Genomic DNA, 27,688 nt, shown 5'->3' with positions numbered 1-27,688 from the left:
CTTCCTCCCACCCCAAATACAAAAAAAAAATCAGTGCTCTAGCTTCCAAAGATACCCACTTATAGGTAGGTAGGTCGATCATATTTGTACGTACCTACGACTGCTAGATGGTCCAGTCCTGTTACCACTGCTATTACTTGACACAACTGAAATTGCATTTGCAATGGCCTCGACTGCTGATAACCTCTCTGCGAATGTATTCCTCTCAGAGCGCTCTGCTTCTGTGGGACAGAAATACTTAAGTCACTAGGTCTCAGTAACAAAGCTACAAAATAAACTGTATTCAAATTACAAGATAAAAACTGAAAGAACTGTGGATGCCATAAATAAGAAAAACAAAAACAGAAGCTGCTGGAAAAGCTGCACAGGTGTGGCAGCACCTGTGGAGAGAAATCAGTTAACATTTTGGATCCAGTGATCTTTCCTCAGAGCTGATGGTAGCTACGAAAGTATCAATCTATATTTAGAAGCTGTATATCACTATCTTCCGTATATAAACCAACATTTCCTAGCAACCGACAGTTCAATGAAAGGGTCACTTGATCCGAAATGTTAACTGATTTACTCCACAGATGCTGCCAGACCTGCTGAGCTGTTCCAACAATTTCTGTTTTTGTTTCAAATTACAAGACTCAACACTGACCTGAAATAGAGTTCACTTTCGAATTTACCTCATTCACCAAGCTCAATTTCTTGATACAACTAGGTAAAGCAATTAACTGAGAAGTGAACTTTTCATGAAATTTATTTGCTAGTAAGAAACTGTTCAAAAGCATCTCCCCTTCATTTCAACTTTCTTCCATTCAAGGAGACAGAATGATCCAAAGGTCTTTCAACATACTCAGATAAACTTCCCAGGAGAAACTACAGAATTCTGGACACGCTGTCATCATTTTTGAAATGCACATATAAATTGGCCCTTCACTGGGACTAATAGATTACCAGCGTAATGATCTGGAGAAAGCAGCTTGAATCTTGTCATGACATAAGCTGAAGTTAAAGTTCAACATAAACTGGAATTAAAGTTAGTTTAATGGCAAACATGTGACCACTGATATAAAAACCCCAGATTCACTGATGTCCTTTAGGGAACAAAATCTGCCACTTTTACTTGGCCTGGCATAGACGTGATGCTAGACCTACTGCAATGTGACTGACTCGTAACAGCCCTCTGAAATGATTGTAGCAAGCCGTTAAATCAAAAGGCAATTGTGGATGGGCGGGAACTGTTGGTCACAATTAGCAAATGTCACAGAAAACTTTAAAATTGTGCTAGTAATTAATGTAGTTTTTTCAAAAAAAAAATCAGCATTTGCTAATAAGTAAAGACTTAGGCCATCAGGTCAGACAGAACTACACAGCCAAAGTGTCAATGTTTGTTTAATTACTTCAGTTTTTAAAAGATCAAAATGTTATTCTGAAACAAAGTTTAAAAACTGATGCCCAAAAACTGCATCATCCCCAATCTCTCGACAGCCTTCCCTAATTCATTTGATAGACATTTTTGCTTTGTGTGCTGAGAGCTTCAGAAAAAAGGTCTGTCCTTGCTACACTGGATTTCACCACTGATTAACTGGATACATCCTAACACCGAATCAATATAACTGCCAATATCAGCAACCTAAAATGGATCATAAACTAAGATGAGCAAGATTTATAAACCTGTGCGCACTCCATAAGTCTCCATGAATACAGAACTCAGACAATGTCCTATGTTAGGTAAAAAATTACATTTCAACATTTTATTAGGACACCTTACTAAAATTTAGATGTAAAGTGTCTTTACCCTTTTGTAAGTTATGAATACACAGGGATAATAAAATTGTTAAGTGGACTTCAGCAAACAATGGCCCAAAAATTCCAAATGGGGAGCGTTTCAGGGCAGTAAGTGAGACTAAAGTTGCTCATCAGCATCCCACTGTCAGAATGCCCCAGAAATTTTCTTGATGCAATTATCTGCTTCCGGAACCCTCCAAAAAAATGTCCAAAAATGAGATTTCAGAGAGTTTTAGTGTATGCAAGCTGAACAATTACCTAGGAGACAAACTGCTGCACTTAAACTTCAGCACAAATTGTCTCAACTCCACCGGATCTGCCCCTCCCATCCCTGACAACCCCCACCCTTAACTCTACTTCACCCAGACTCCACACACCTCACCTCTCCCTTAACCACCTCCTCCTATCACCAAACTTGCCTTCTCAGCAGTTTTCAAAAGTGGCCAGAAGGCCTAAAAATAAAATTATTTGATGCTTAAAAAAAGTATGATTTCCACAACAACCTGTTCTAGGCCACATCAGAAGACACTGCTCCTGTCTAGGAAATTTATGGGAGAATGCAACTGATGTTAACTGCCTATTTGTGGGCCCAATCAGTTTCAGAAACAGGATATCATACCCTGGTCAGAAGAGCTGGGCTATCTCTAGGCAAAGAGATAGTAAGAGCTGCCAATGCTGGAGTCAGACATAACACAGAGTGGAGCTGGAGGGGCACAGCAGGCCAGGCAGCATCAGAGCAAGAAAGTTGACGTTTCAGGTCAGAAGGGTCTTGACCCGAAACGTCAACCCTTCCGCTCCTCTGATGCCGCCTGGCCTGCTGTGCTCCTCCAGCTCCATACTTTGGTCACCTGCAGGCAAAAACCAGATTTGCTATAATAGCATAACTGCTTATGAGACAGACACCCAATTTACTTTTCAACAAGTTGTGAACTCCAAAGAGCAACTGTACAGATTCTGGAAAACCAAGATATTTTGTGAAAATTTAAAACTAGTTCAACCATCTAATTTAAAATTGGTTGAATGGGAAGTGAGCCAACATCACTTTCAGACAAAGTCAAGAACTCATTCTGGGCTAAATCAGTCTGAGATGCACTAATTGAGCAGGATGCGAACCTCTATTCATCACAAAATATATTGTACTATTTGACTTGCTTTGACTAGCATGCTCTTAGAGATCACAATCTGAGTCACACTGTTGCTGGCTGTTTTATTTTACGCATTCCGTTTCAGGTCTAACACAATACAAAGTTTAGCACGAATAGTAGATATAGATGAATTATAATTCATTAGATTTGCAAACAGTATGGTCAGAGTATTCTCAAGTCTTTGTGCACATTTAAAGTGTCAGTCATTGCTATTATTAGTTACTAAGATTCAGATTTTTTAAATTATTAGTCTCAACGTAGTCACTTATTAAAAAGAAGTGCATGGTAAGAAACTCATCGGACTTTGGATGCGAAGGTACTTTGCAAAAGTGTAAATGTTGATTTGAGGTAAACTTTTCTGATTCAATTATTACTAAAGACGCTAATTGTTACATCATATGAACATATTCTGATTAAATAAAAGGAATTATCGATTATGAACAAAGTGAAATTTGAGTCCCATGTGATCCATCTAGCAGTAATCATTCACCACAATTGAGATATTCCAAATCATGAATTTGAAGTTACAAGGGTGTTATGCTGAGAGTGTCATGCTAAATTCACCTTGAAATTTATCTTGTTGCACTCTTGAATTTCTTAAAGCTTGTTTCCATTAAGTGCATTAAATAACGTCCCAACCGCAGTGAAGTATTTTTGAAATAAAAATCAACCCTAGGATCAAACTCTCAAATTCTTGGGCAAAAAGGTTTCTGAACACTGACGTATATGCCAGAGTGTTTGACTAGGTGGTGTTGGAAGCTGGATGCCAAACTGCATGGCATAACACATACTCTTAAAACATGTACAAGACCCATATGCTGAACGGTAAAGAGGAAGAGGAGATAAGAAGCCAAAACTAAAATTTTCTCATCCTGATAGCTGAAAGGCAAAAAGCTGCAATCCCCACAATCAACTGCAATCAAAGTATATGGGTCAAATTTTGATTTTCTATTCATTAAGCAAAATATTTGGAAAGATCTTTTTTCTAGAAATACAGGAAATGTTAGAGAAGCAAATACAGAAGTAGCTATATTGTTCCCATATCCTTCAGGGTGGTGTTTACTACATCTGGGGATGTAAAATAGTCATCTTAATCTGCATTTTTATTTGAAGAGGCTGGGCAGGCACTAAACAAACCAATTTCTGGAGCACTTACTATAGCAGAGAGCAGAGAATATTTATGAAACTTTCAGTTTTATATTCACACAAAAAGCAGCTTTCCTCCAAAAGGAAGCCATGGCTTTAGCTCACCTTCTTCCTCTTTTGTCTCTTTATTGCTTGTAGGGAAACAAACAGACACACAGGCATGTAAGACATTACGATTGCCATCACATCGATTGCTGAGGAATGTATTTAGTACTTGTGGTGTTTGTTCAAGCAAAACAGCCTGTTCAAGATTCATCAAGTACTGCCTGGAAGCTTCATAATCACATCGCAGTATGTGCTGCATTAATGCTTGTTTCTGTAGAATGGGATAAACAAGAGAGATATTAATTACATGAGGCAACTGTGCACAAAATAGTACATGAACATTCCTGGTATGCAAGTGTCATGCACACAACCAAATTGCCTTGGCCTTTCATACAACTGTACAAAGACCTCAGTTTGAAAAACTCTGCACTAGAAGAAGATTAATAAAGAAGGGATTCCAAAGTGTTTGAATACATTGGAAACACTACTTCTGTTTTCTTTACTCTTTCATGGAATGTTAGATCACTTGAGTTGCCCATTCGAACCGCCCTAGGTAGCTTGTTGGGCCATTGCAGAGGGCAGTTGAGAGTCAAGCACACTGATGTAAATTTGAAGATATGTGAAGACCAGACCAAATAAGGATGGCGAATTTCTTTGCCCAAATGAATTAGAGAAATAGATAGGTTCATGGTCACCGTTACCAAGACTAGCTTTCAATTCCAGATTTTATTAACTGAATTTAAATGTCACCAATTGCCATGGTGGGATTTGAATCCATATTCTCAGAGCATGGGTATCTGAATTAAACATGAACTTTCCAGATTGCAATGTTATAACGCAGTTACCAAAGAGTGAAATAAAAGGACAAACAGGAAAAAAAAGCTTAACATATTGCACATTTTCAAACCTACGAACTTTGCAATAATATGCTAAGTAAATGCCTTGACATTTGGTAAAAATATTCCATTAAATGGTTCAGTAATTCTAAGTAAAAGGTTTATTGAAATAGCTTTGTCAGAATTAACAGTTCCACAAAAATTTTATTTAAGAGCTACTTCAGTGAATGTTGACTGCTTCAGCATGAGACAAGCACTCTTAAATGCCTAACGATCACATACAAACACACAAAATAGGAACAATTGTAGATCATTCAGTCTCTTGAGCTTGCTCCACCCCCTAACAAGGCCATGACTGGATCAAACTCCCCACAGTCCCATCCATCTCCAATCGTACTGGATTCCCTCGTTACTATATGTATCCCCAACTCTTCATATTATATAGAGGTCCCTGATTTATGAACATTCAACTTATGAATACAATCCATAGAGATAAATTAATATTAATTTTAAAGATCCAACATACGATCATTTCCTCATACTTGATGAAAAGCCATTTTATATTGTTCCACATGTTGTTCCTACTTGTGTACAAATCAACTCATGAAATGGAATCAAGAATAGAGCTGTTGCAACCTGAAAACTGCCTGTATAAGGCTCTCCCTTTTCCACAGATGCTCCTCCTTCAAAAAACACCAAATTGGTCAAACATTATACCCCTTTGACCATGATATGCTGATACTTTGCTTACCTCCTTATGTAGATTTATCATCTCTTTATGACCAGTTCAAAAACCTCGTGTATGATAGGCATCAAATTAACTGGCCTATATAGTTTCCTGTATTAGGCAAATATAACCAGCTCTCTAATCAGTTCCAAAATGTGCTGCTCTAAGAAACTATTCCAACAGCATTCTACAAACTCAATTACCAATCTGAATTTTATGCACCCAATTGGCATGCAGCTCCAGTAATCATCCGGAGGTTGAAACCTTTGGAGTTTTTCCTAATTGAGGGCCCAGTTCCTCATATTCCACGCGGAAACTTTTTTAGTTCTAACCTACATCACCGGTGCTTTACATGGATCACGATGACTAGATTCTATCCCGGCCACTGCCAAGTTCCTTTCCAGGTCTGAGCAGAAATGTTCCAATCCCTTGCACTGACAGGCAACATTGCTGCCTGGACTCTTGCTCTTTATGGCAGAAAATGAGGTCATTCTCCTTCACTAAATTGTCAGCAACTGCTGGTACATTTGTTGTTGCTCTCCCCACTTGAATGGATTCCTTTATGACGACACCATGATCAATTTTTATATCCATCGTGCAGTTCTGTCTCATCCAAGCAAGTTGAGAACACCTCATACCAAATGGAAATTGCCAGACTGAATCTTGCCCACCGGACCCCCTTAATTGCCTTGCATAGGCACACCAATTCAGGAGACCCCATATTTTGTGGTGCAGCTGTCTCCTGCTACAGAGAATCCAGGTAACCTCCTTCAATCCTGATGCATTAGTGTGTAGTTTAGCTTCCAGCTCAAAATCTGAGTGGAATTTGCTCAGAAACTTGTTATCCCTGAATCTCGCGGGTATCCAAGAGCTCCTACGTTGCAGCCGTGACATCACCTGAACTGCCATCATTAATAAGTTTTAAATCATACATTATTCACTTGTCTTTCATCTACTTTCTTAACTTTACCACCATTGTGTACAAAGTTACAAGTTGGGAACGGAAAAGACCTGAATCCCTTCCCTCTACAACAGCACATAGAACATTCATCTTGATAGATTAGAGTTTGTAAGTGCCAATCCTTAATGCTAGTTTTAAAATTCAATAATGACGCTTTATAACTTAGTTTTATGCAGCATTATATTTAAGAATTTTGATTTGCTGGAATGATCAAGGTAAATACTATTTCAAAACAAAACATTCCCCAAAAGGCCTCAGATGAATTTTAAGGAAGGTGGTTTCTAAACTGGAAGAAATTTTCTGTATTTATATTTATTAGAAATACTTCAGCACTCTGCAAACTAGTCTCTTATGTCCAACTCCAGCAAAACAGTGTTACATGCATTTTAACTATGACCAAATCACACTCATTAATCTTGCTATGCATTGACAAAATGGGCTTCCATCCAGCAACGGCCTTGTTTTAAAAATTCTCATGCTAGCTTTCAAATCCCTTTACAACCTCATCTCTTACCAGCACTATAATTTGCTGATTCCAGTTCTGGACTCATGCATTTTATTTATTTTCAAAAACAACAAACGACCATACCTTTAGGTAGCATTTTTAGGCCTGCAACCTTCCTCTGTGCATTGCTTTAACCTTTAGATTAATCTTTTTTAAAAAACCTTAATTTTTCAAATTTTTGGCTATTTGTCCAACTAATTCTGAGGTTCAACATCAGATTTTACATAAACTGCCCAGCATACAGTCACCACTTGGGGCAGATGGGCTGATACTGTAGCTACAGCCCCAAGTTTTGGTCTCCACCACAAATGAAAACAAGACCCTACATAAATTTAAATAACTCAATGTTCTAGTTGTCTCTTTTCCAGAGAAAAGGGTTTTATTCTGTTCAGCCTTTCTTAAAGAGTAAATTCTCTCAGTTCTGGTATCAAATGTTATGAATCCTCTTTGCACAATGGTGATCAAAACTGTACATAATGCTCCAAGCCTGGATCCTCAAAAGGTTATCTACACAAGTATACATTAATTCTATCCCATTACCGATGATGCCAGTGTTCCCACCCACTGTACCACATCCCCTATTCCACTCAAATGCTTGGATTTGTCATGCTCATCTTTTCAAAAGTAGGGTCATCACATGCTGCTGGCACATGAAGTCTCCAACCGCAAAATTAAGACAAAACTTAAATCAATTCAAATTAAATTTGAGTTTACCTTTTGAATGCAGACGCGGTTTTAAATGTTCACCTCAATGTATATTGATAATTGAAAATGAAGTACCTAAAAATAATTTCATGAGTATAGCTTTATTGGTTGTGCTTGTATGTAGAGGCTGACTGTTAGTGACTGTTGCTGTTGTTCACCACTTATCAAAATCTTGATGAGGCTGTCGGGGTTGTACAGGGAAATTGTGCAAGCTACATCAGGTGGGAGTGTGCAAGTTCAGGTTCAATTGTGTCCATGTTAGACCTGTTTCTGGCAGATCTCACTTTAATGTGGAAGGACCCAAAATTGTACAAACAGGTAGCACTAGCATCAGGCACATACATCACATGAAATTACAAGATTGGGGCTGCTGAGTAGAATTATCAAACAGCTTGGATCGTTGGGATCATGAGACCAGTGCTACAAAGGTAGCTAGATACGGAACTGCATCACTGGGATGCAAGACTATTTTTAAATAAATGTCTGTTTCGTCTTCATGAATAAAGTGTGGAGGCTAGGGTGCTTTTCTTCTGGAGAAGAAATGAAGTGATTTGAGTGACCTCTTGGGGTCTAGTGAAGGGGCTGGATTCATTCCATATGAATAGATAACTTGATTAGCAAAATTATGTTTCAGCATATAATATTTCAATCTTTAACAGAATTGTTTAAAGTGACCAAATCACATTTTAATGGGCTAGTATAGCTATGGTTCACTGCAACGTTCATTCAACCAGCTATTACATAAAGTATAATACATTCATCTAAAATAATTTGGTGTTTTATTGATTAATAATCGGTATATTAATAAAAACATAGCAATGAATCCCAAAACATGTATAATACAAATGTAGATATTTTAAACTTTATTATGTTCATTACGCTGACCAACATACCTCTACAGTCATTACGATGACAGCTGCTTTTTTCTTAATGGATGAATTTGCAGGAAGATTTGTCAAAGAATGGATCCCCATTCCAAGACTAGTAATTGGCGGGAGATCTAACCAGTCAGGATCACGGATTCCACCCATACAATCTTTAGCCATGGGGTATATCGTGCCATTTCCATCACGAAGGATAATTGGAGATTCCTGAAGGTCCAAAAACATGCAGTCAGAAAAAAGCATGTTCAAATACGCTATACTTATGATCTACACAAATTTCACATTATAGCTGATTCAGATAGATTCCACATTACAAATTCCAGATCTAATATGCACATGGATTAGAAATTTAAAGCAAAATCTTTTGTCATATTAGGTAAGAAAGACTGACCTACTCACATGAAATCTATCTACATGAAATCAAGCAGAATCTTTACTGCAAATTTTAGCTGAACGAGAGAGTACGGCAACGGTTCGGGCAATTAAATATTTTCATTCAATCAAAGCACGGTGTTAAATATAAATACCAGTCAAAGATTAAAAACCTCAGCACAAAGTCACCCACATCTCTTTATTCACATTTTTGGGCCCACTTTTCTGAATATTGTATATCAGTAATGTTGTCAATCTACATTTGCCATTCAATGTTGCCACATTAATAGTCTTGAAACACCAGATGATTTTAAGTAGGCTTGAAATGTAAACCTAAATACTAAAATTACACATTTCATCCCTCAATTCAAACCAAATGAGGTGCAAGTTAAAGTAAAAGAAAGTGAATTAAGACAGATATTTAATTATCATAAAATATCAGGTATCCTACTACAGATTGTCAATAGGAGATATACATCGAGTCAGTTTTTGACTTTCAGCCTCTACATGTGAGTAAGAGGAGATATGTAGATCAATGAGCATAGCATTCTTGGCAGCAAACGTTTGGATGCAAATGTTGAAAAAAGGCTGAGGATGACAGGCAGACCACAACAGCAACGAAAGCTGGAGAAAGGGGTGGACATGGAAGGAATGTGGAAGGAAACAACCTTTATGATGGAGAGCATATAGAGTCAGAAACTTAATCTGGGTCAACTGGAACCCAGCAAGTGAGGACAATCTAGATCAGTCTTACAGTGGCCAAGGACTGAAATGGAATTGTTGAACAAAGTGGTAGGGTCAAAAGGAAAAACACAGGAGTTCTCCCAGTGTTCAAGGAAAATGCACTCTTCCCAAAACTCAACTTTCGATCAATCACCTAACAGAAGTGTCAAGAGAAGCTTGATGATGTAGAACTGAGTGATGTCATTTAGAACGGTTTCAAAAGACAGCTTATGAAGAATCATCTAACCACCTTCACCCTTTCAATGAGGGCATGTCAACTTAAAGTAATACAAGCTCTGTAGGTACTATCTGAGCCAGTTGTACAGCACATCTGAACTGATCATCTTTAAAATCAAACAACATACTGGCAGTTTCAAATTGTTATCAGAGAAATTCACATAATTGGTTGGCGTGTTTTTACTGTACAAGTGGATTGTTTAAGAATAGTTCCTCCATCAGGGATGACAACCTAGATGATTCATTCCATCAAAATGTCAGCTCATTTAGCAAAGATTTGCTCTCATTGCAACATCTTAAAGTATTATAAATGCTGGCTTTCTATTATTCTGTGCACATTAACTATATAGACTTTACAGTTTGTGTGCCAATGGATCTGTAGGTGACACAGACAAGTGAACACAAGATTGTAAATTTTCAGATTTTAAAACCTATTCCATTGTCCCGCTGAATTAGTGTAGCTCTACCAAAACTAACTGGTAAAACTATTGCAGCAATTGGTTAATTCCCAAAACCCCAAAGCACTGACGACCACCACTTCCTGTCCCCGAGGAATATGATAAAATATTACCCACTTGCCTGGATGAGTACAGCTTTACTCTGTGAAGGTTAACACCTTCTAGGACAGAACAATGCTTGACTGGCACTCCATTCACAACCGTATGATTCACACTCTCCACCAGGAGCACATTATAGCTGCAGCATGTCCATTTAGAAGATGTATCGCAGAAAATCACCAAAACTTCAACAGCACCTCCTAAAACTCTACCGCAATCTCTAGTTACCTTGAGTTACACTTATTGTAACAAACTCGAGGGTCTACCTATCCTCCGCATGCAGATCATTCAAACTTCTGCTGCAAGTGATTCATTTTGCACCAAGTCCTATTTACCCATCATCTTGTTTGTTATGCACACTGGCTCCTAATTAAGCAACATCTTGAAAATTTCCCACTCCCACTTTCAAAGCACTCCAAATTCTTACCCATTCATTGCTCTAATCTTTGTCAATCCCACATTTGAGAGATGCACTCATTTATTTCCGGTTTCAGTATCACTGAAAAGTGCCCTATCATTGGTGGCATTGCCTTTAGCTGCCTAATCCTGAAGCTCTAGAATTTTCTTTCTACATCTGTCAGACTTTCTAGCAGCATGGAAAAAGGCCCTTCAGCACATTATGTCTGTACCAGTCAAAAATCTAGTGCATTCTAAACCCTTTTTAGAATAGCGAGTTGAGAAGATTTGTAGCTCAGGTTGAGGTTCTGGATGTGAGTTTGCTCACTGAGCTGGAAGGTTAGTTTTCAGACGTTTCGTCACCATTCTAGGTAACATCATCGGTGAGCCTCCGACGAAGCGCTGGTGTTGTGTCCCGCTTTCTATTTATCTGGTTAGGTTTCCTTGGGTTGGTGATGTCATTTCCTGTTCTTTTTCTCAGAGGATGGTAGATTGGCTCCAAATCAATGTGTTTGTTGATGGAATTCCAGTTGGAATGCCATGCTTCTAGGAATTCCTAGAAGCATGGCATTCCAACCGGAATTCCATCAACAAACACATTGATTTGGAGCCAATCTACCATCCTCTGAGAAAAAGAACAGGAAATGACATCACCAACCCAAGGAAACCTAACCAGATAAATAGAAAGCGGGACACAACACCAGCGCTTCGTCGGAGGCTCACCGATGATGTTACCTAGAATGGTGACGAAACGTCTGAAAACTAACCTTCCAGCTCAGTGAGCAAACTCACATCCAGAACCCTTTTTAGAATATTTGATCTGTAGCCTTACAAACAATCGTGTTTCATGTACTCATTAAGTAGTTTTTAATGTCTCGATTCCTTCCTTCTACCATCCTTTTGGGTAAGAGGTTCCAGGTCTCACCTTCCTCACAAGAAAAGGTTTTCCCTCAAATACCCTCTAAATCCCGGCTTAATACCTTAAAACGTGGCCCTGCTTATTGATTCTATTAAGTGTAAAAGTCGATCAGAACTTCATACACTTCAATCAGGTGTAGCCTCAGCATTCTTTGCTCTAAGGAAAATAATCGCAAATCTCTCTAGTGTGTTCATAGCTGAATCCCTCTAGCCCAAGCAATATCCCGGTGAATCTCTTCTACGCCTCCTCTAATGGAATCACATTCTTCCTATAGTATGGTGACCAGAACAGCACTTAATATCCCAAGTGAGACTAAACAAGTATTAGACACTGCTCCATCACAACCATGATTTCTGAAGAAGGGTCTCAACCCAAAACATCAGCTTTCCTGCTCGGCCTGTGTTCATCCAGCTCTACACCTTGTTGTCTCAGGATTCTCCAGCATCGACAGTTCCTATCGTCTCTCTCCATCATAACCTCCTTGTTCTTCTACTTAATGACAACTGATAAAGCCAAGTATCATTTATGCCTTCATAACTACACTAATTCCTTCTCCTGCTGCAGTCAAGGATCTAAGGACATGCACACCAACCTTCCTTTGATCTTCTCTACCAGCTCGGGTCCTACCATTCAACGGGTACTGCATTACCTTGTTAGTTAATGTTCTCAAAATGCATCAGCTCTCACTTTTCAGGATTAAAATTTCATTTGCCAATATTCAACCCATCTGACCAGCTCATCAATACTGTTCTAAGGCTTTCGCCCTTACTATTTACCACACCAATTTTCATGTCATCTGCAAACTTACACACCATACCTCCTACATTCGTGCCTAGATCATTAACATACATTACAAACAGCAAGTAGCCCAGCACCAAATCCTGTGGTATGGCTACCAGTCACAAAAACCACTCGACTGTCAAACTCTGCCTCTTGCTACAAACAGAATTTGGGATTCAATTTGCAAACTTCCCCAGACCTCTTAGTTACTTAAACAGTTTCCATGCAAGACCTCATATGGCTTGTTCGACCAGTAACAACTACCAGCCTAACTATGATCATATGATCAGAATATATGAAGAGATAGAAATTTAAAACAGTACATACCTGCCCAGCTGTATAAATTGCCACATCGCGCTCATTCTGGCCAAGAAAAGCAACACTGTTTGTAGGAAAGTTGTGTTCCTGCTCAGCCTTTCCTGTAGCTAGGTCGAAGATACAGTAGCGGACCCAGCTACCTGTCTTCAGCACAGTATGAACACCTGATAGTGTAGTTATAATAGACATTAATAGGTAATCATCTATTAAGCAAACTAAAAATGGGTCTAAATTACAGGTATGATCTTAAGTTTTTCTTATATTTTGATTGTAAACTTCTATTAAACCACCAAGAAACAAATTTTAAAACAACTGGCCAAGTTATTGTACAAGCTTGCACATAATGTATATGCCTACTTCACCAAGGTACCGGAAGGCATTTCAAAGCTGTGGCAGAAACCACTCCTTTTGGAGGGGGAGAAAGAAGAAATCTGTTTAACTATTCCTGCTGGGAAATATGTTAACCACGCTGGAAAAGAGACAACAGCAGGTAATGCCATTTGTGACTGAATTGTCAAAGTTCTCTGCAGGCCTGAAACCGAAGTTTTTCTCATGTCTTCCAAGTAATCAAATGTTACATTCCAATGCACACACTGCATGCCACAGATGAACAGCACAGAAACAGACCCTTCGGTCCAACTCGTCCATGCTGACCAGATATCCTAGATTTATTTAGTCCTATTTGCCAGCATTCAGCCTATATCCTTCTAAACCCTTCCTGTTCAACCATTTAAAATGTTGTAATTGCGCCAGCTTCCACCACTTCCACTGGTATCTCATTCCACACACACACACACCATTCTCTGCCTGAAAAAGTTGCCCCTTGGGTCCTTCTTACATCTTTTCCCTTTCACTTTAAACCTGTGCCCTCTAGTTTTGGATTACCCCACCTTGGGGAAAAGACCTTCACTATGTTCTCTATTGATGCCCTTATGATTTTATATTTTTCTACAAGGTCATCCCTCAGCCTCCACACTCCAGGGAAAATAGTCCCAGGCTGTTCAGCCTCTCACTATAATTCAAACCATCCAACACTGGCAACAACATTGTAAATCTTTTCTGAACCCTTTCAAGTTTCACAACATCCTTCCTATAGCAGGAAGGCCAGAACTGTACACAGTATTCCAAAAAATGGCCTAACCAACGTCCTGTACAGCATCAAAATGACCTCCCAACTCCTATACTTAATGCACTGACCACTAAAAAGGAAAGCATACCAGACACCCTCTTCACTATCCTATCTACCTGCGACTCCATTTTTGAGGGACTAAACCTGCAATTCAAGGTCTTTGTTCAGCAACACTTCCCACAACCTTACCATTTCGTTTATAAATCCTGCTCTGAGTTGCCTTTCCAAAATACAGCACACCTCACATTTATCTAAATTAAACTCTAACTGACACTGCTCAGCCCATTGGGCCACCTGACAAATCCCGCTGTACCGAGGTAAGTTTCTTTGCTGTCCGACATGCTCTAATTTTGGTGTCATCTTCAAACTTATTAACCATACCAACCATGTTGTTAGTTTCCTCAAAGTTTAGGGGACAAATCTGTCAAGAAAACTCCAATTCTCACACATGAAGGCTTACCCAAAGGGACAACTATGCAAAAGTATTTGCTAATGCTTATCCTAGTATCCCAATCGTTACTCAGATCCCTGCAGATCAGAGACTTAAATGCTGATTGTCCGGGTCTACGTAGTTCAGTACCACTATGTATTCTTATGCTTTCTATAAGTTTTCTCGGTAAGCCATCCTTGCGCAAGAAGAAATGAGATGCAGGAGTTCAAAATTACATGGGCTGAATAGACATTACACTGACAGAAGCACCAAGAACCAGAGGTCACGCAATTATGATGCATGGTATAAGAACCAAAGAGAACATCAAAAAAATACTTCATGTATGGTTAGGATCTGGAACACACTGCAAGACAGCATGGTGAAGGCCTTCAAAATAAACTTAAGTAATTGTCTAAGAAGAAGAAATTAGCAGTGAAATGCAGAATAGGAGAGGGATGGGCAAACAGAAGGAAGAGAGAGACTTTGTTTTGCAGACAGCTGATACAGACATAATGGCCTCTTTCTATATTGTAACCATTTTATGATAGGTTAAACATTATGCAATTCAAAACACATTTTCAAATGAATTGTGAAAAGTTTAAATGTCATTGTCAAGTGTCTAACTCTTTTTACAGCAATTAGATCAAGATTCTTTTGGACCTTGCATGCTTAATGCAGAACTAGTCCCACTTCTATCAGGAGGCAATATTAAGTCAGGAGACTTTAGAAATCACACAAACAGCATTAGCAAATGAATATGGGTTGAAGTTACAGGATTTGTAGATTGCAACATACCAACAATATACTTGAACATTTGCTTCATGTGATTGTAGACAGTGAAATTGTTCACTTCTGCAGAAAAAACCATAGATAAACAATTTAGAGAACAAAAGGTGTACTTACCCTTAGAATCCACATTCACTGCAAGGATTTCTGCCTTGTCTGGAATAGTAAGCTTTTTAGGGGTGCGCTGGAAGCAGTCTGGAATTTTTGGTGTCCCGCCTGTTTTCACAACCTAAGTCGGAGAGAAAGATGATATGATTAAATCAACATGTTGAAAGAAGTTCCGCTGAAGTTCAAGTTCCAATAACCTCACGAAAACAATATAATTTTGCGCACATACTTTACAACCCCCCCTTTTCCCCCCTTCAGAAAATATTCCACAACTCTGCATAATATATCCATCATTATAAGTGGAAGGAAAAAAAAGTAGTGTTGACCACCCACAACACACCCTGAAGGTGCCCAGAGGAAATATGAGCAATACCAGCATGAAGTGAGCACTGGAGTGGGAGAAGAAGTAGGCCAAAGATGTAATGAGATTCAAGGAAGGAGAAAAGAATTCATAGAATAAAAGAGACAGTGGAAAGAAAAACAACATATGGGAGTCAAGAGGGATGAACAGTTTAATAGGCACTTCAAAGTATAGAAGATATTTGCCAGATTAAGCAGTTAAGCAGACAAGAAATTTAATGAATAGTAACAACGATAATGATACAATGGAGGGGGAAGAATGCAATAAGTCCCTAGATCCGTTTCACCTGCGGACTGCATTTGGTCCTACTGCTCGTCTGCACTGCCATAGAAAATCAGCTAGTTCAAAATTATACTTTAAAATGACATTAAAAAACTTACCCAAAGATAATGGAAGATGGCGGAGATTGAGTACAAATCCAACCAACTACAGTGCAAACTTACAGCATCACAATGCAACAAAACCAAAAAAAAATTGAACTTTGAAAGGAATGGCATTCCAAATGAATGCTATGTGGCACAGACTTAACTTTTAAGTAGAGTGAAGCTTTATTAATGGAAGATTCAAAAAGCTAAATGATAGCAAGTTGTTAAATAAACAGGCCATTAAAAAAACTCATTAGCCAGCAGCAGAAGTTGTCATTGGGTTGCCTTTCAGAGGACAAAAAACAAAGATTAACTCAAGTTTTCAAGAGAATAATTAAAACGTTGCAAAGAGATGCTATAAGAATTGTTAGCAGAGGTTGCTTTTCAGAGAGTCAAAATAGTCAAAAACTGGAGATAGGCAAATCACTGGGATCTAGATAGTCACACTTCAAGACCTTAAAAGAAACTAGGAAGGAGTAGCAGATGCATAATCTGTTTTTCAGAAATCCATAGAAACGAAACTTTGGTCAGAATACTGAAAGGTAGTGATGTAGCTTATTTTTCAGCAGTGAAATGAGATTACATTGACAGGAAGTTACATAGTTCAGTTATTGATAAACACATGGCACACAAAGCTCATGGCAAAACAACTGTTAAGATTGTTCAATACGGACTTCTAAAATACAGATCATGTTTGACCACCTGTGAAATTCTTGGACGAAAAACAGAGGAATAGTTAGATGTGAGTAGAAACACAAGGTTGCAGCTAGATGAACAAACATAGTCAATGGACAGGAAGCAAAGAGTAGTGTAAATGGAAGTTTCCTGGACTGAAAAGATCTGGTTCATAATTCTGGTGTGTGATTTTATGTGACAAGATACAGCTGTTTTTATTAATATCAAAGGAGGACCTAATCTGGATTTTGCTTGTGATATGAAGTATCCTAAGTGGTGATGGGGGATTTTGAAAGTTTGTAGATGAGCTTAAATAAATTAACATGGTTAGATGGCAGGTACCGTTCCATATATTGCTGATGACAGACAGAAAACAAAAATGCGCACTGAACGATAACATTTTAAGCAGACTAAAAAGATCAACTTTGAACTCAGATATACAGATCATCAATGACAGTGTCATGTAAAGGCTAATGCAATTTGCAGCTTTACAACCAGAACGTAAAAGCAAAACCTGAGTTAAAGCCATAACTGTAGAATGAAGTACAAATTGCAACATATTTTTAAAGCGTCATAAAAGCAATGGGGGAAAAAAACTGCATTGCAAATTCACTAATACATTTCTTGAGATCAGAGATTATGATAACAGAACAACTTTTTTTAAAGATGTTTTCCACCACAGATCCAAATAGTAACATAAGGGATAACTTAAACAAAACCAATTGTTAGACTGCTAAAATATGGCAGTAACATGGCAGCTCTGATTTCAAAAAACAAAAAAATTCATCTACAGTCAGGAAAAAGTCTTCAGAAAGGGCGGTTAGAATTTGCATTTCTCTGACAGTCCTCTTATTCTTGTCAAAGGAAATCAGCTGGATGTTTGAGTGTGCAGTGTACAATTTAGAAGAGCTGCCTAGTGTGGTCTAAAGTAGTATTCCATCGTTAATGATCAAATGGACTGTTTCTCTACTGGCATATTTAATATGTCATATTGGGGCCTGTTTTGATCAATTAGTGTAAATGAATGTTAAACTTCTGAGACAGGTGAAAGCTTCACAAGAAAAGCAAATGTGCTTATACAACTAAAACTGCATGCCATCAACCAATTTATAATTATTGACAGCTCCAGGTGCCTACGTGGACAAATACAGAAACCACAACATTGGGATCAGATAATATTGTACAAGTGAGACTTTAAAACCATGCTGACGTCAAACTGAGGAACAAAAATTTGAGTGCCTACAAGGTGCCAAAAAAGGTAGCTCAATGCATTTATAGCCTTTGCCAAGTGTGAGTAAGAGATGGGAACAAGTCTGCGAGCAAATGACAGTCTAGTGCCGGGACACATTTCATGGTTGCCAGAGTGAAGATTGTGTTGCAGAAGGTGGCTGCAAGAGGCATTATCCTGTCATTCTGCAATCTGATCCTCAAGTTAAGGATATAGTATGACCAGAAGCTGCAACAAGCTAATGCTATTGCTTGTTGTCCCAACTCTTGGCTGCACAGTCACTGAAGATAACCCAGCAGATAGTGCCGTTTTAAATCTGGCAAACAAATTTCCTTCTGGCTTTGCCACGTATTTAACGCCTGAAAATATGCTTGGCAGATATTCTAATCATTTTAGAATGCCTCTTTCCAAGTACCTTTAAACACATGACAATGCGATTGGGCTGCTTCTAAAAAACTATTTTACATTACAGGTAGTCAAAACATTAACATGTGAATAGTACCATTGGTTTGGGTATCCCAGTTTCTTATGGAAATAGGAGCCACCACATGCACTAATTATCTGCCAAAGCAAGGTCTAATCACCTCTGTCTGCAGATTCGGGTGTGAGGGTACTGCTGGGTGGGCACAGAACACCTCACGTGCAGTCTGACCTGGTTGGCATCCTTCCGTTGGTCCTCGTTTTCCAAACACGTTAGATAGGGAGGATTCCCACTGGAGAACCCATTGGTACCAATAATAGTGCTGGGAGCAAAACAAAAAATACTCTAATTGTCACAAAGGCTCAAGATTTCCTAATTGCTATCAGAAAAGAAATAAAAACCGGTGCAGAGATGACTTTAAATTGTTGAAATTTTTAAAGTTACTGGTCATACACAGGTCAGCACTCAACGGCCCTACATGCCCACTAAATAGAAGCAGAACTTGTGCTTAGTGCTGACCTAGTTTGATAGCAAGAAAACTCCATAAAAAGGTGCAATAACAACCAGAACATGTGCCATAATGGGTTAAGAACCCACATAATAGGCACCAATTCCTCTTCCATGATATAACGTTTTGTTCAAAAGAATCTCAAAGGATCCTCCGTACAGTGAAAATCTCTGTTCAAGCTAATTGGTTTGTTGAAATTTTTTTGCACAAGTTTCAATCCAAAATTCAATCAAAACACATTTTTATTCATAATTTAAAACTTAAACCTATGTTTATACTAAATTTATTTAGTATTTGAAAAACTTTGTTTTTCATTGGAGAGGAGGAAAGGGAAGATCGAACTGTGTTTGTTAAATAAATTAACAAAGTTCTGCTTTGTGTAGGTCTTCAGAATGAAACTTCTCATTGCTTAAAACAACTCAAATTAGGAGCTGTTAATTTATGGGAGAGGACTAAAATCTAAAGCGATAAGAACTAACCTTGTTGGCAAATTAAGAGTTGAAAAACATGGGCTTGAAATGAGAAAGACCAAAAATGCTAGACTGACTTTAAAAAGATAACATGAAGGTCAATAGTTAATCTATTCCAGTCTAGTATTAAATTTGTCTTTTTTGGGGAGCGTTAAAGTGAAAGTCAACATTAGGAATGCAGACAGCTGACGCTCTGACACTCAACTGGCAGATTCACACAATGATCATTTTGCACTGAGGTATACAGATGAGGAAGGTGAGTTGGTTCCATCAAGCAATGACAGATGTGAAACGCTACAACTGCATTAGCACAAGAACTTTCTGACAAAGGACTGGGGAGTCTGAGGAGGAGTTGAAGAGGCAAAGTGCCCAAATTTGATCCACATGAACAAGTTAACATATTTGGCTCCGCTGTGATTTCTGCCACTGGTAATGTCATCTAGACCCGTTTGAAGAACAGACATTTAAGCAAGCTATCAAAGTCTTTATGTCTGATTCCTTCTGCTTGGCTCAACTAATATGAGTTATTTATTTTATCAAAATCAAAACAGAGAAAATTACATCCAGCATTTAAAACACCTGAAGCCAAGGTTCTTAACATCAGCAGTTGTTCAGACAATGCTGTAAAAGGAAGACCATGAATCCAAGCTATTAATTTACACTCAGTTCCCACTTTTCCAGTAATTCCACACATAAATGAGTTAGAGACATTTAAAAATTGTTTTTAAGAATGCTTACTTGAAGTTCATCAATTCGAAGCAGCCTACAATCTTGCAGAAGAAAAGTTGGATCAGCATCTGTACTAGTACAGTTCTGATTACTGACGCTGCTAGAAGTCCCAGGAAATTTCACAGCAACATAAGCACCATCCACTTTCAATACCTTTTGGAGAAATTAAAGTGCATTTTGTTGACAAACACTGGTGGAATTGTGATCAGCATAATGAAGGGTCAGATCTTGCTGGAAAAAATAGTCATGTTGAGACCATACACTATTATTGATATACAAAAATCAACTAGCAGTTGAAAGGGATGCACGAACTGCAGATTTCCAAACAAGCTGGTCGATTTATGCTGCTATTCTGTTTACTGCGCACAAATGGCATCTCAACACGAGCGTATTTTTTTCTCTTTTAAAACTTGTTGGTTTGCACATTAATTGTCCATTAAACCCGATGACTGAGCATAGTTTCACTTTAACGATGCGATGACTTTTTTTCTAGAAAACGCAACTGTGATCAATCCCTGTGATCCAATTTGAAATGTTTAATCTCATTTTAACATTAGGTACAGCGCTACATTTTTGTTATATGGTTCTTGAATACAATGTCAGTGTCTCTACCATTGAGCCAGGAGACCTGGGTTCAAGACCATCTGGCTCCAAAAGCATGCAAGAACATCTTTAGCAGGTCGATTAAAAATGCCTACATTTTAGTTATATTTCCTGTTTTTCCTTCCATCTATTCCTGCACCTGATTTGACATTAACTTACCACTCCTTTCACAATTCATAAACGTCACAGCAGCCTTTTACAAAGGCTTTCCACCTAACCAGCACTGACTTAAATTTCCAGCAAGTTTCATTTTGTGTGCGTTGAGTGCACACAAAATATGCAACTATAGCAAGATCCGGCCCAAAAGACTGAAAGGTTATTCATAAGTATTGAAATCCCAAGTGAAATACCATATCTTACCCCAAACGAAGATTTTATTGTATTGACAATATTTAAGTTATGCTTCAGTAACAGTAGGATGGCAGCTCTACCAAAACATGATGCACTTGTTCACTGCTCAGACTCGGGTGCTAGATTCTTAGCGTTATATTTCTTGCTTGGCTTCAAATTACTTGCCAAATGGCTTCCTAAGCCTAATTTTACACTATGAAGGAAAACAGATCAATGTGTTCAATCAAGCTTTTTATGTCTAGCAGGCTGTGTTCCACTGATACTTCAAGAATTAAAAGTGGTGCACAAACCATGACAATAAATATAGTTTTATATGTTAATAGCAATATAATTGTGTACAGCCATCAGATAGGAACAACTGATATTAACTGGCTTTCACTGTAAACATTTGGAAGGCAACATATTTATTGAATAAATCTAAATCAACTTTTGTAATCTACATACAGCACTTTGCCAAACAAGTTGTTATCTTGCTGCTTGAGTCACAATGTACATTTTTGTATAAATGGTTTTACAGGTGAAGATACCTCACTCACATTTGATGTACTTAATTTAAGAGAATTCAGTTAACTTGAATATTCAGTATTGTTGCAACACTAAATATCTGTTAAGTTCCATACCTTCCCCACTGGCACGTTTTTAACATCTTCAACAAATACCACTTCTCGAAGCGGCCATTGCTCTTCATTTACTTTCTCTTCCTCTTTAGGTGCTGGAGTGGAACGTCTGCGCTCTGTATTAAGAGAAAGAATTAACCAATCATACCTCAAGAATTAAAGGTAATACAACCAATCAAATATAGCTCATTAGTGCTAAACAGAGAAACACTATAAACAAAAATAGCAGCTAAAATTAACACGGAGTGTGGAGCTGGAGGAGCACAACAGGCCAGGCAGCATCTAAGGAACAGGAAAATTGATGTTTTAGGTCAGGACCCTTCTTCCTGACCCGAAATGTCAGCTTTCCTGCTCCTCGAATGCTGCCTGGCCTGCTGTGCTCCTCCAGCTCCAACTGTTATCTCTGACACCAGCATCAGCAGTTTTTAAGCAGGTAAAATTGTTGTATCTTAAAGCAGAAGTCAACTATCCCATTCTGCCCATGCCAACTTTTTTTGTGGTGGTGGTGGGGGGGGGGGGGGGGGGGGGGGGAGAGAAGAGAGAGACACTAACGATTAGGTCACTCCCCTACTCTTTGCCCAGATATAGTCTTGTAGGATTGTTCTTTGTAAACACTTAGCAGATAACTTTTCACAAAATTACTACCAAATCTACTGCTACCATTCTTTCAGGGAATGCATTCATAACTGATCACTTGAAAGTAGGTAAATTACACAGAACATTTTCGTGGCAATACTTACTGTAAGGTAGTGATGCACTACTAGCAATAGACGATGCATCACTGCATGTGGATGCTGGAGATGGTGGTGGCCCCATCTCAGTCTTTACAGATTCTTGTTTACTCTCAGTCCTATACCAGAAAAATGACATTAACTACATATTTCAAAACAATGATGCAGGTTATTTCACTATGAAATTATACTACCTAACTAATTTTCAGTAGTTTATTCTAATATGGGCAAGTAAAAATCAAACTTGAAGCATTCAAAATAAACCAAGCTCTTTATTAAAAAAAACTTTCCAGTCTTAATTCAATCACCACTGATGATTATGGTTATTCAAAAGGCTGTTACTTTCCTTCATACAAAGATGCGCTTAATATTCTATATTGACACCTAGAATGACACTGTGCAGGTTGATTTACGCTTCAAAAGCAAATTTAAGATAATCATACAATTTTAAAATCACTAAATAACAAACATTTACTTCAATAAACACCTTCAAGCAGAGAAATAATGCACCAATTCTTGCATCTTTGGTTCCCTGGAAATTAGATAGCAACTTCCACTGATTGTGTATGCATTCAAGTAAGAAAATCTGGATGCTGATGTGCAAAGCATGCTGCTCCAGGTCCTTGTGAAAAAAAATTTCAGCATCTGATTCAAGCATTTTGAATAAAGACAGCTTGGTGTACTTACCAGATATATGTTTGCACTAAGTCAATGGAAAGAGAAATTCTTTCCACTACAAGTATCTTTTTCAAGGAATAAATGGCCTTTTTTAAAATGACTGCTTATAACAAAGCCCTATAACCTTGAAGTATAACTTTTACAGTGCAGAGTCTAACTTTATGTATATTACTGAACACAATCTTTATTCTATTTCTCAATTCAATCTTTCCCCTCCCTTTTCACTTTCTGTATGGTGACATTAAATTTAGTACTATAGAACATATGGCATATAATTCTTGGTTTGGACTCTTATACGGCAAATGATTCTGCAATCTGACTAGTTATAGAGTTATACAGTTGCTTTCCTTGGTGTCTCAAATTCCAGCTACACAGTTTCTTATACAAGCTCTATCTTTACCATAAAACTTCACAGATAGTTAATGGACCAGTATAAATGAATGAGTGGCTCTGATCATTCTCCACAGAGCAAAATTTGGCTTCAAGAGATCATTTTTCAGATATAATGCAATCTAATAGTTGACACTAAGTGCCACTAAACCTGACGCAATTTTGCCCATCAAGCATGGAACACAGTAGGATTCTAGGCTTTTAAATTTTTTTTAATCCAGCATCAGGAAGATGGAAGCAATTACGAAAGAAAACTTACAACCCCTGAAGAAGCGGAACAAAAATCTAAAAAAAGGACCATGGTCCAATACTATTTTGAGGAATAAATATTTCATTTTAAAGTATTCAGCCTGCACTTCAGATTAATCTTTCATCTGAAGTATGCTACCTTTGATTTCAAAAAAGTATTTCCTCTATACAGTGGTGAAGTACTGTAGTGATTATACATTCAAATGCCAGTGCAAAAAAAAGCTTGAAAGCAAGATTCCTACTTGCTGAACAAAGCTGGAGAATTAAAAAGTGTAGGATTAGTAATTAAATCTGTCATTCTGAAAGCTTTCAAAATACTGTAGCAGATAACTAACAAACTTTCTGGGCTTACAAATCACTTTAGCAAGACATTTGCTTATGCTTTAGATTAATGAGTGGGTCGTGACAACAAATGACATTTAATACTTCAAAACCATGAAGAATTAAACAAGTAATTATTTTCATCCAATTAACACGGTATACATGCAATTGTGGTTCAACCTACATTAGGATGTGATATACACAGGAGGAGAATCAAGTACACAACATGTATCCAGGTTGAGACATTTCAAGTGCATATAAAAAGGTACTTACTTATTTTCAGTGCTTTTGGACAATTTTTCTAAGTTCTTCAAACTTTCTGGTGATCTCAGCTGGAATCGACAGCTGTCATTCATATTCCAAACTGACTCCATCAAGACACCAACCTTTGGAATACCAGCACTAATGGAAAAGGCTACTGCTCCAGCATGGTAAAGTGGATTATTTCTCAAACACACCTATTAAAATAAAATTATCTTTCTCAAGTTAGTAGTTTAGAAACAACCAACTGATTTAAGTTATTCAGTTTGTGTTTAAAACTGAAAACATCCCCTCAACATGAAGGCAATCAAATCATCTGCATAAAAGCACAGCCAAGTGTCTTTGAGGTAACATCCCTTCCCTCCTTTCCGCAGTATGACCACTTTATTTAGTCTGTGCACTTACAAAGTTAAATAAAAAAGGAACAAAGTATCACATTACATCAATCTAGTTTGAGGTTTAGACTAAGGTTTTAGAGTTTTAAGAAAACAAACTCCTTACCTGCGTTCCAACAGTGATATTGGGCATCGATGTCATGCCTGCATTGGACTTTGGTTTTTTGTTTTTGGCTCTTGCTTTCTCGAGCATCTTTTTCCGTTGGCTGAAAGGCACTACTCCCCTAAAGAAGGGGAAAAGGTCAGTTGATTCAGCAAGTCTGGACAAAGGTAGTTCCTATTACACCTAAACTACCTAAAAACTGGAGCTGAAGCATGCATTTTAAATATGCATGGAATAGCAAATATCATAAAAGACTTCATTTACAACAATAAATCAAATGATTAAATTTTACCCTTGTAGGGGAAGGCAGAGGGCAAGAGTCAGGTGGTGTCTAGCTGGCAGGCTATCCAGAGATGAGAAATGTTCTCAGTCACATCCCAACAAGTACTGTTAGTGAATTATTAGTCACAATGTAAGAGAACAGGACATGGTTTAATTCCATAAAATTTAAATTAATTCCCTGGGAAGTACAGGACTTGAAAATTGTGAAGAAGAAACATGAAGTCAAAGCTTTTCATCCTGTAGCAATCAAGACTGCAATACAAGAAAATCAAACATAACTAGGACTCTAAAAAGAATCATACACAGACTAGTTTGACATCAATTTCAAAAACAAATCAAAAAGTTTCTTGAAAGAGTAGTGAAATGTTAGATGTTGTAAAAACACAAAGTTGATCAACAGCAGGCTACTTGGCACTTCAAGCCCGCTCCATTAATCAATAAGTTAATGCCTTTTCTAACTACAGTCTAAACTACATTTTCCTGCCTGACTTGCAAAACTCTCAACTCCCCTGTAAGTCACACATTTGCCCAAGTCAGCCTAGAATATGTTCAGTGATTCGGTCCACACTACTCTCTGGGGCGGAGCACAGCATTCCTAAGATTAATCAACCCTTTGGGGAAATAAATTGCTAATCTTCAATCTTCAAATGGGAGATGCTGTGGTGTGAAGCTGTAGCCCTTAGTTCTAGATTCTCAAAGAAAAACATCATCCCAGAGTTTACCCAATCACTTCAGAATCCTGTTTCCTTCAACAAGATAACCTCTCATTCTTCCAAATCCAATGTGTTTAGATTTAATTACCAAGGAATTGATCTACTGAATATTGTCTTAACCACCTGCAAAGTATATGCATCCATTCTTAAATAAGGCCAAAAAAAAGTTCATGGCATTCCAATACAATATCACCTTATATGGCTGTAGCAAAGTTCTCTACTTTTAGATCTGATCTCCTTGCTGATTCCATATGTTTTGCTACTTACTCAGCAGCACGTGGACACAAAGCTTTGTTCAAATATATATTTTGCCCATGTTAAAAAAAAGGCAGGCTTTTGAAGCAGGTAAATATTAGATCAAATCTGCTGAAGTATAGTTCACAGGGCAGCAGCCTTAAGCTTTGAAAGGCAATTGGATGTAACAGGGATCAGTTCACACAATTTACAGCACAGAAACAGGCCACAGTCCCACAAGACCCTCCCAACCACTTAACTTAACCTGGTTAAAGATCACAGGAGACACAAAAACCTGTTGCCATGGAAACAAGAGGCAAGTCGATGCCCATGCTACAAAGAGATAGAATTTCCTTGATCAATAATTTGTCAACTGTAGAAGTCCAACCGCATAATTTTGTCAAAACCGAGCAAAGTTTCTATGCACTACTCAGTTGCTGGAGTTAGATGCACTTTGATGCGAAACATTTCTAGAATTAGAATAACAGAGACCACTGAAGATGGCCGTTCAGTTCCCCAAATCTGCAAGTCACCACGTGCTACTGCCAATCCACCATCTAATATGACAACATCGTATTAAGATGGAATAGCAGATATGCTGCTGGATCAAACTTAAAATTGTTGAGTTTGCAATACAGATAATAATTGTGCCCTGCTAAAAAATACAAGATATTGGAGAAGAATGTTAAAGATTGGAGGAAATGTTCTTTACAACTTAGGCAGCTCCATAACAATAAAATGTGCAAAGATTGGAATATTTAGCACGTGGTTATAATTAAATAAATGCAAGAATAAACACTGCAAAAATAGACTCATGTTCCTCTCTGATATATCTCAATTTCTGCCTTGAAACAGGAAAATTTGGAGTTGCAGATTTCAAAGCCAGTCCTGGCCAGTGTGAGAGAGATTTTGAAGAGAACCAATTTCAGCTATGATAGAAGACTAAAGATATCTCAGTATCTCTCATCACAGCATGACAGACCCATGGTATTTCAAACGTTTGTAATGAAATATCAAAAGGAATGGATACAGAAAGGCGTGTATTAAGAACAGGAATAAGACTCCCATGAATTCTGATAGGCCTGTCAAATGGGGAGCAAAACTGTAGGGAAAACAGTGTTTTTGAAGTCACTGGTCACGAAATCAGCATATTCACAACTGCATGCTTGCACAGTGTCTTAAAGCTAAAGTCAGTGGTGATAACCAAGCGAAAAGCTATCCCAAAGTAGATCAGGGAAGGTGTAGACACCCACAAATGCCAAAACAGAGGGAGCTCCAGGATTTTGAGCCACTGACACTGAAGGAATGGCGTGTAGATAGTACACACTCCTGCTACTGAGCAGTGGTGGAGGGAGTGGATGTCATGCCAAATCAAGCTCATTACTGTGTTAAGAACAGCATCAAGCTTCGAGAGTTGTTGGAGCTGCACTCATTCAGGCAAATGGGGAGCATTCCAAAACAATCCATACTTGTGCCTTGTGGACGGTGCACAGACTTTGGGGTATCAGGAGATAAGTT

General features: G+C 38.1%; 1 protein-coding gene across 8 annotated transcripts in view; it reads right to left on the bottom strand.

The window, feature by feature from the left end:
• Positions 1-27,688, bottom strand: part of ubr5 (ubiquitin protein ligase E3 component n-recognin 5) — a 133,262-nt gene that overhangs the window by 52,325 nt on the left and 53,249 nt on the right. For 4 of the 8 annotated variants that reach the window (XM_048528892.2, XM_048528896.2, XM_048528895.2 and 1 more), the window contains 11 exons: positions 24,945-25,062; positions 24,456-24,640; positions 22,554-22,663; positions 21,817-21,929; positions 20,252-20,395; positions 18,699-18,857; positions 15,495-15,606; positions 13,042-13,196; positions 8,740-8,937; positions 4,173-4,383; positions 95-221 (listed from right to left, as the gene is read on the bottom strand). In XM_048528892.2, the coding sequence (XP_048384849.1) occupies positions 95-221; positions 4,173-4,383; positions 8,740-8,937; positions 13,042-13,196; positions 15,495-15,606; positions 18,699-18,857; positions 20,252-20,395; positions 21,817-21,929; positions 22,554-22,663; positions 24,456-24,640; positions 24,945-25,062 (1,632 nt within the window). The remainder of the gene's footprint in view (positions 1-94; positions 222-4,172; positions 4,384-8,739; positions 8,938-13,041; positions 13,197-15,494; positions 15,607-18,698; positions 18,858-20,251; positions 20,396-21,816; positions 21,930-22,553; positions 22,664-24,455; positions 24,641-24,944; positions 25,063-27,688) is intronic. The other 4 variants (XM_048528898.2, XM_048528899.2, XM_048528901.2 and 1 more) reach the window with 2 other exon arrangements.

This window comes from Stegostoma tigrinum, chromosome 5 (genome assembly GCF_030684315.1).
Source record: "Stegostoma tigrinum isolate sSteTig4 chromosome 5, sSteTig4.hap1, whole genome shotgun sequence".
Taxonomy (NCBI): Eukaryota; Metazoa; Chordata; class Chondrichthyes; order Orectolobiformes; family Stegostomatidae; genus Stegostoma; species Stegostoma tigrinum.
The sequence above is the reverse complement of the archived record's forward strand: the minus strand, read 5'-3'. Positions and strand labels throughout refer to the sequence as shown.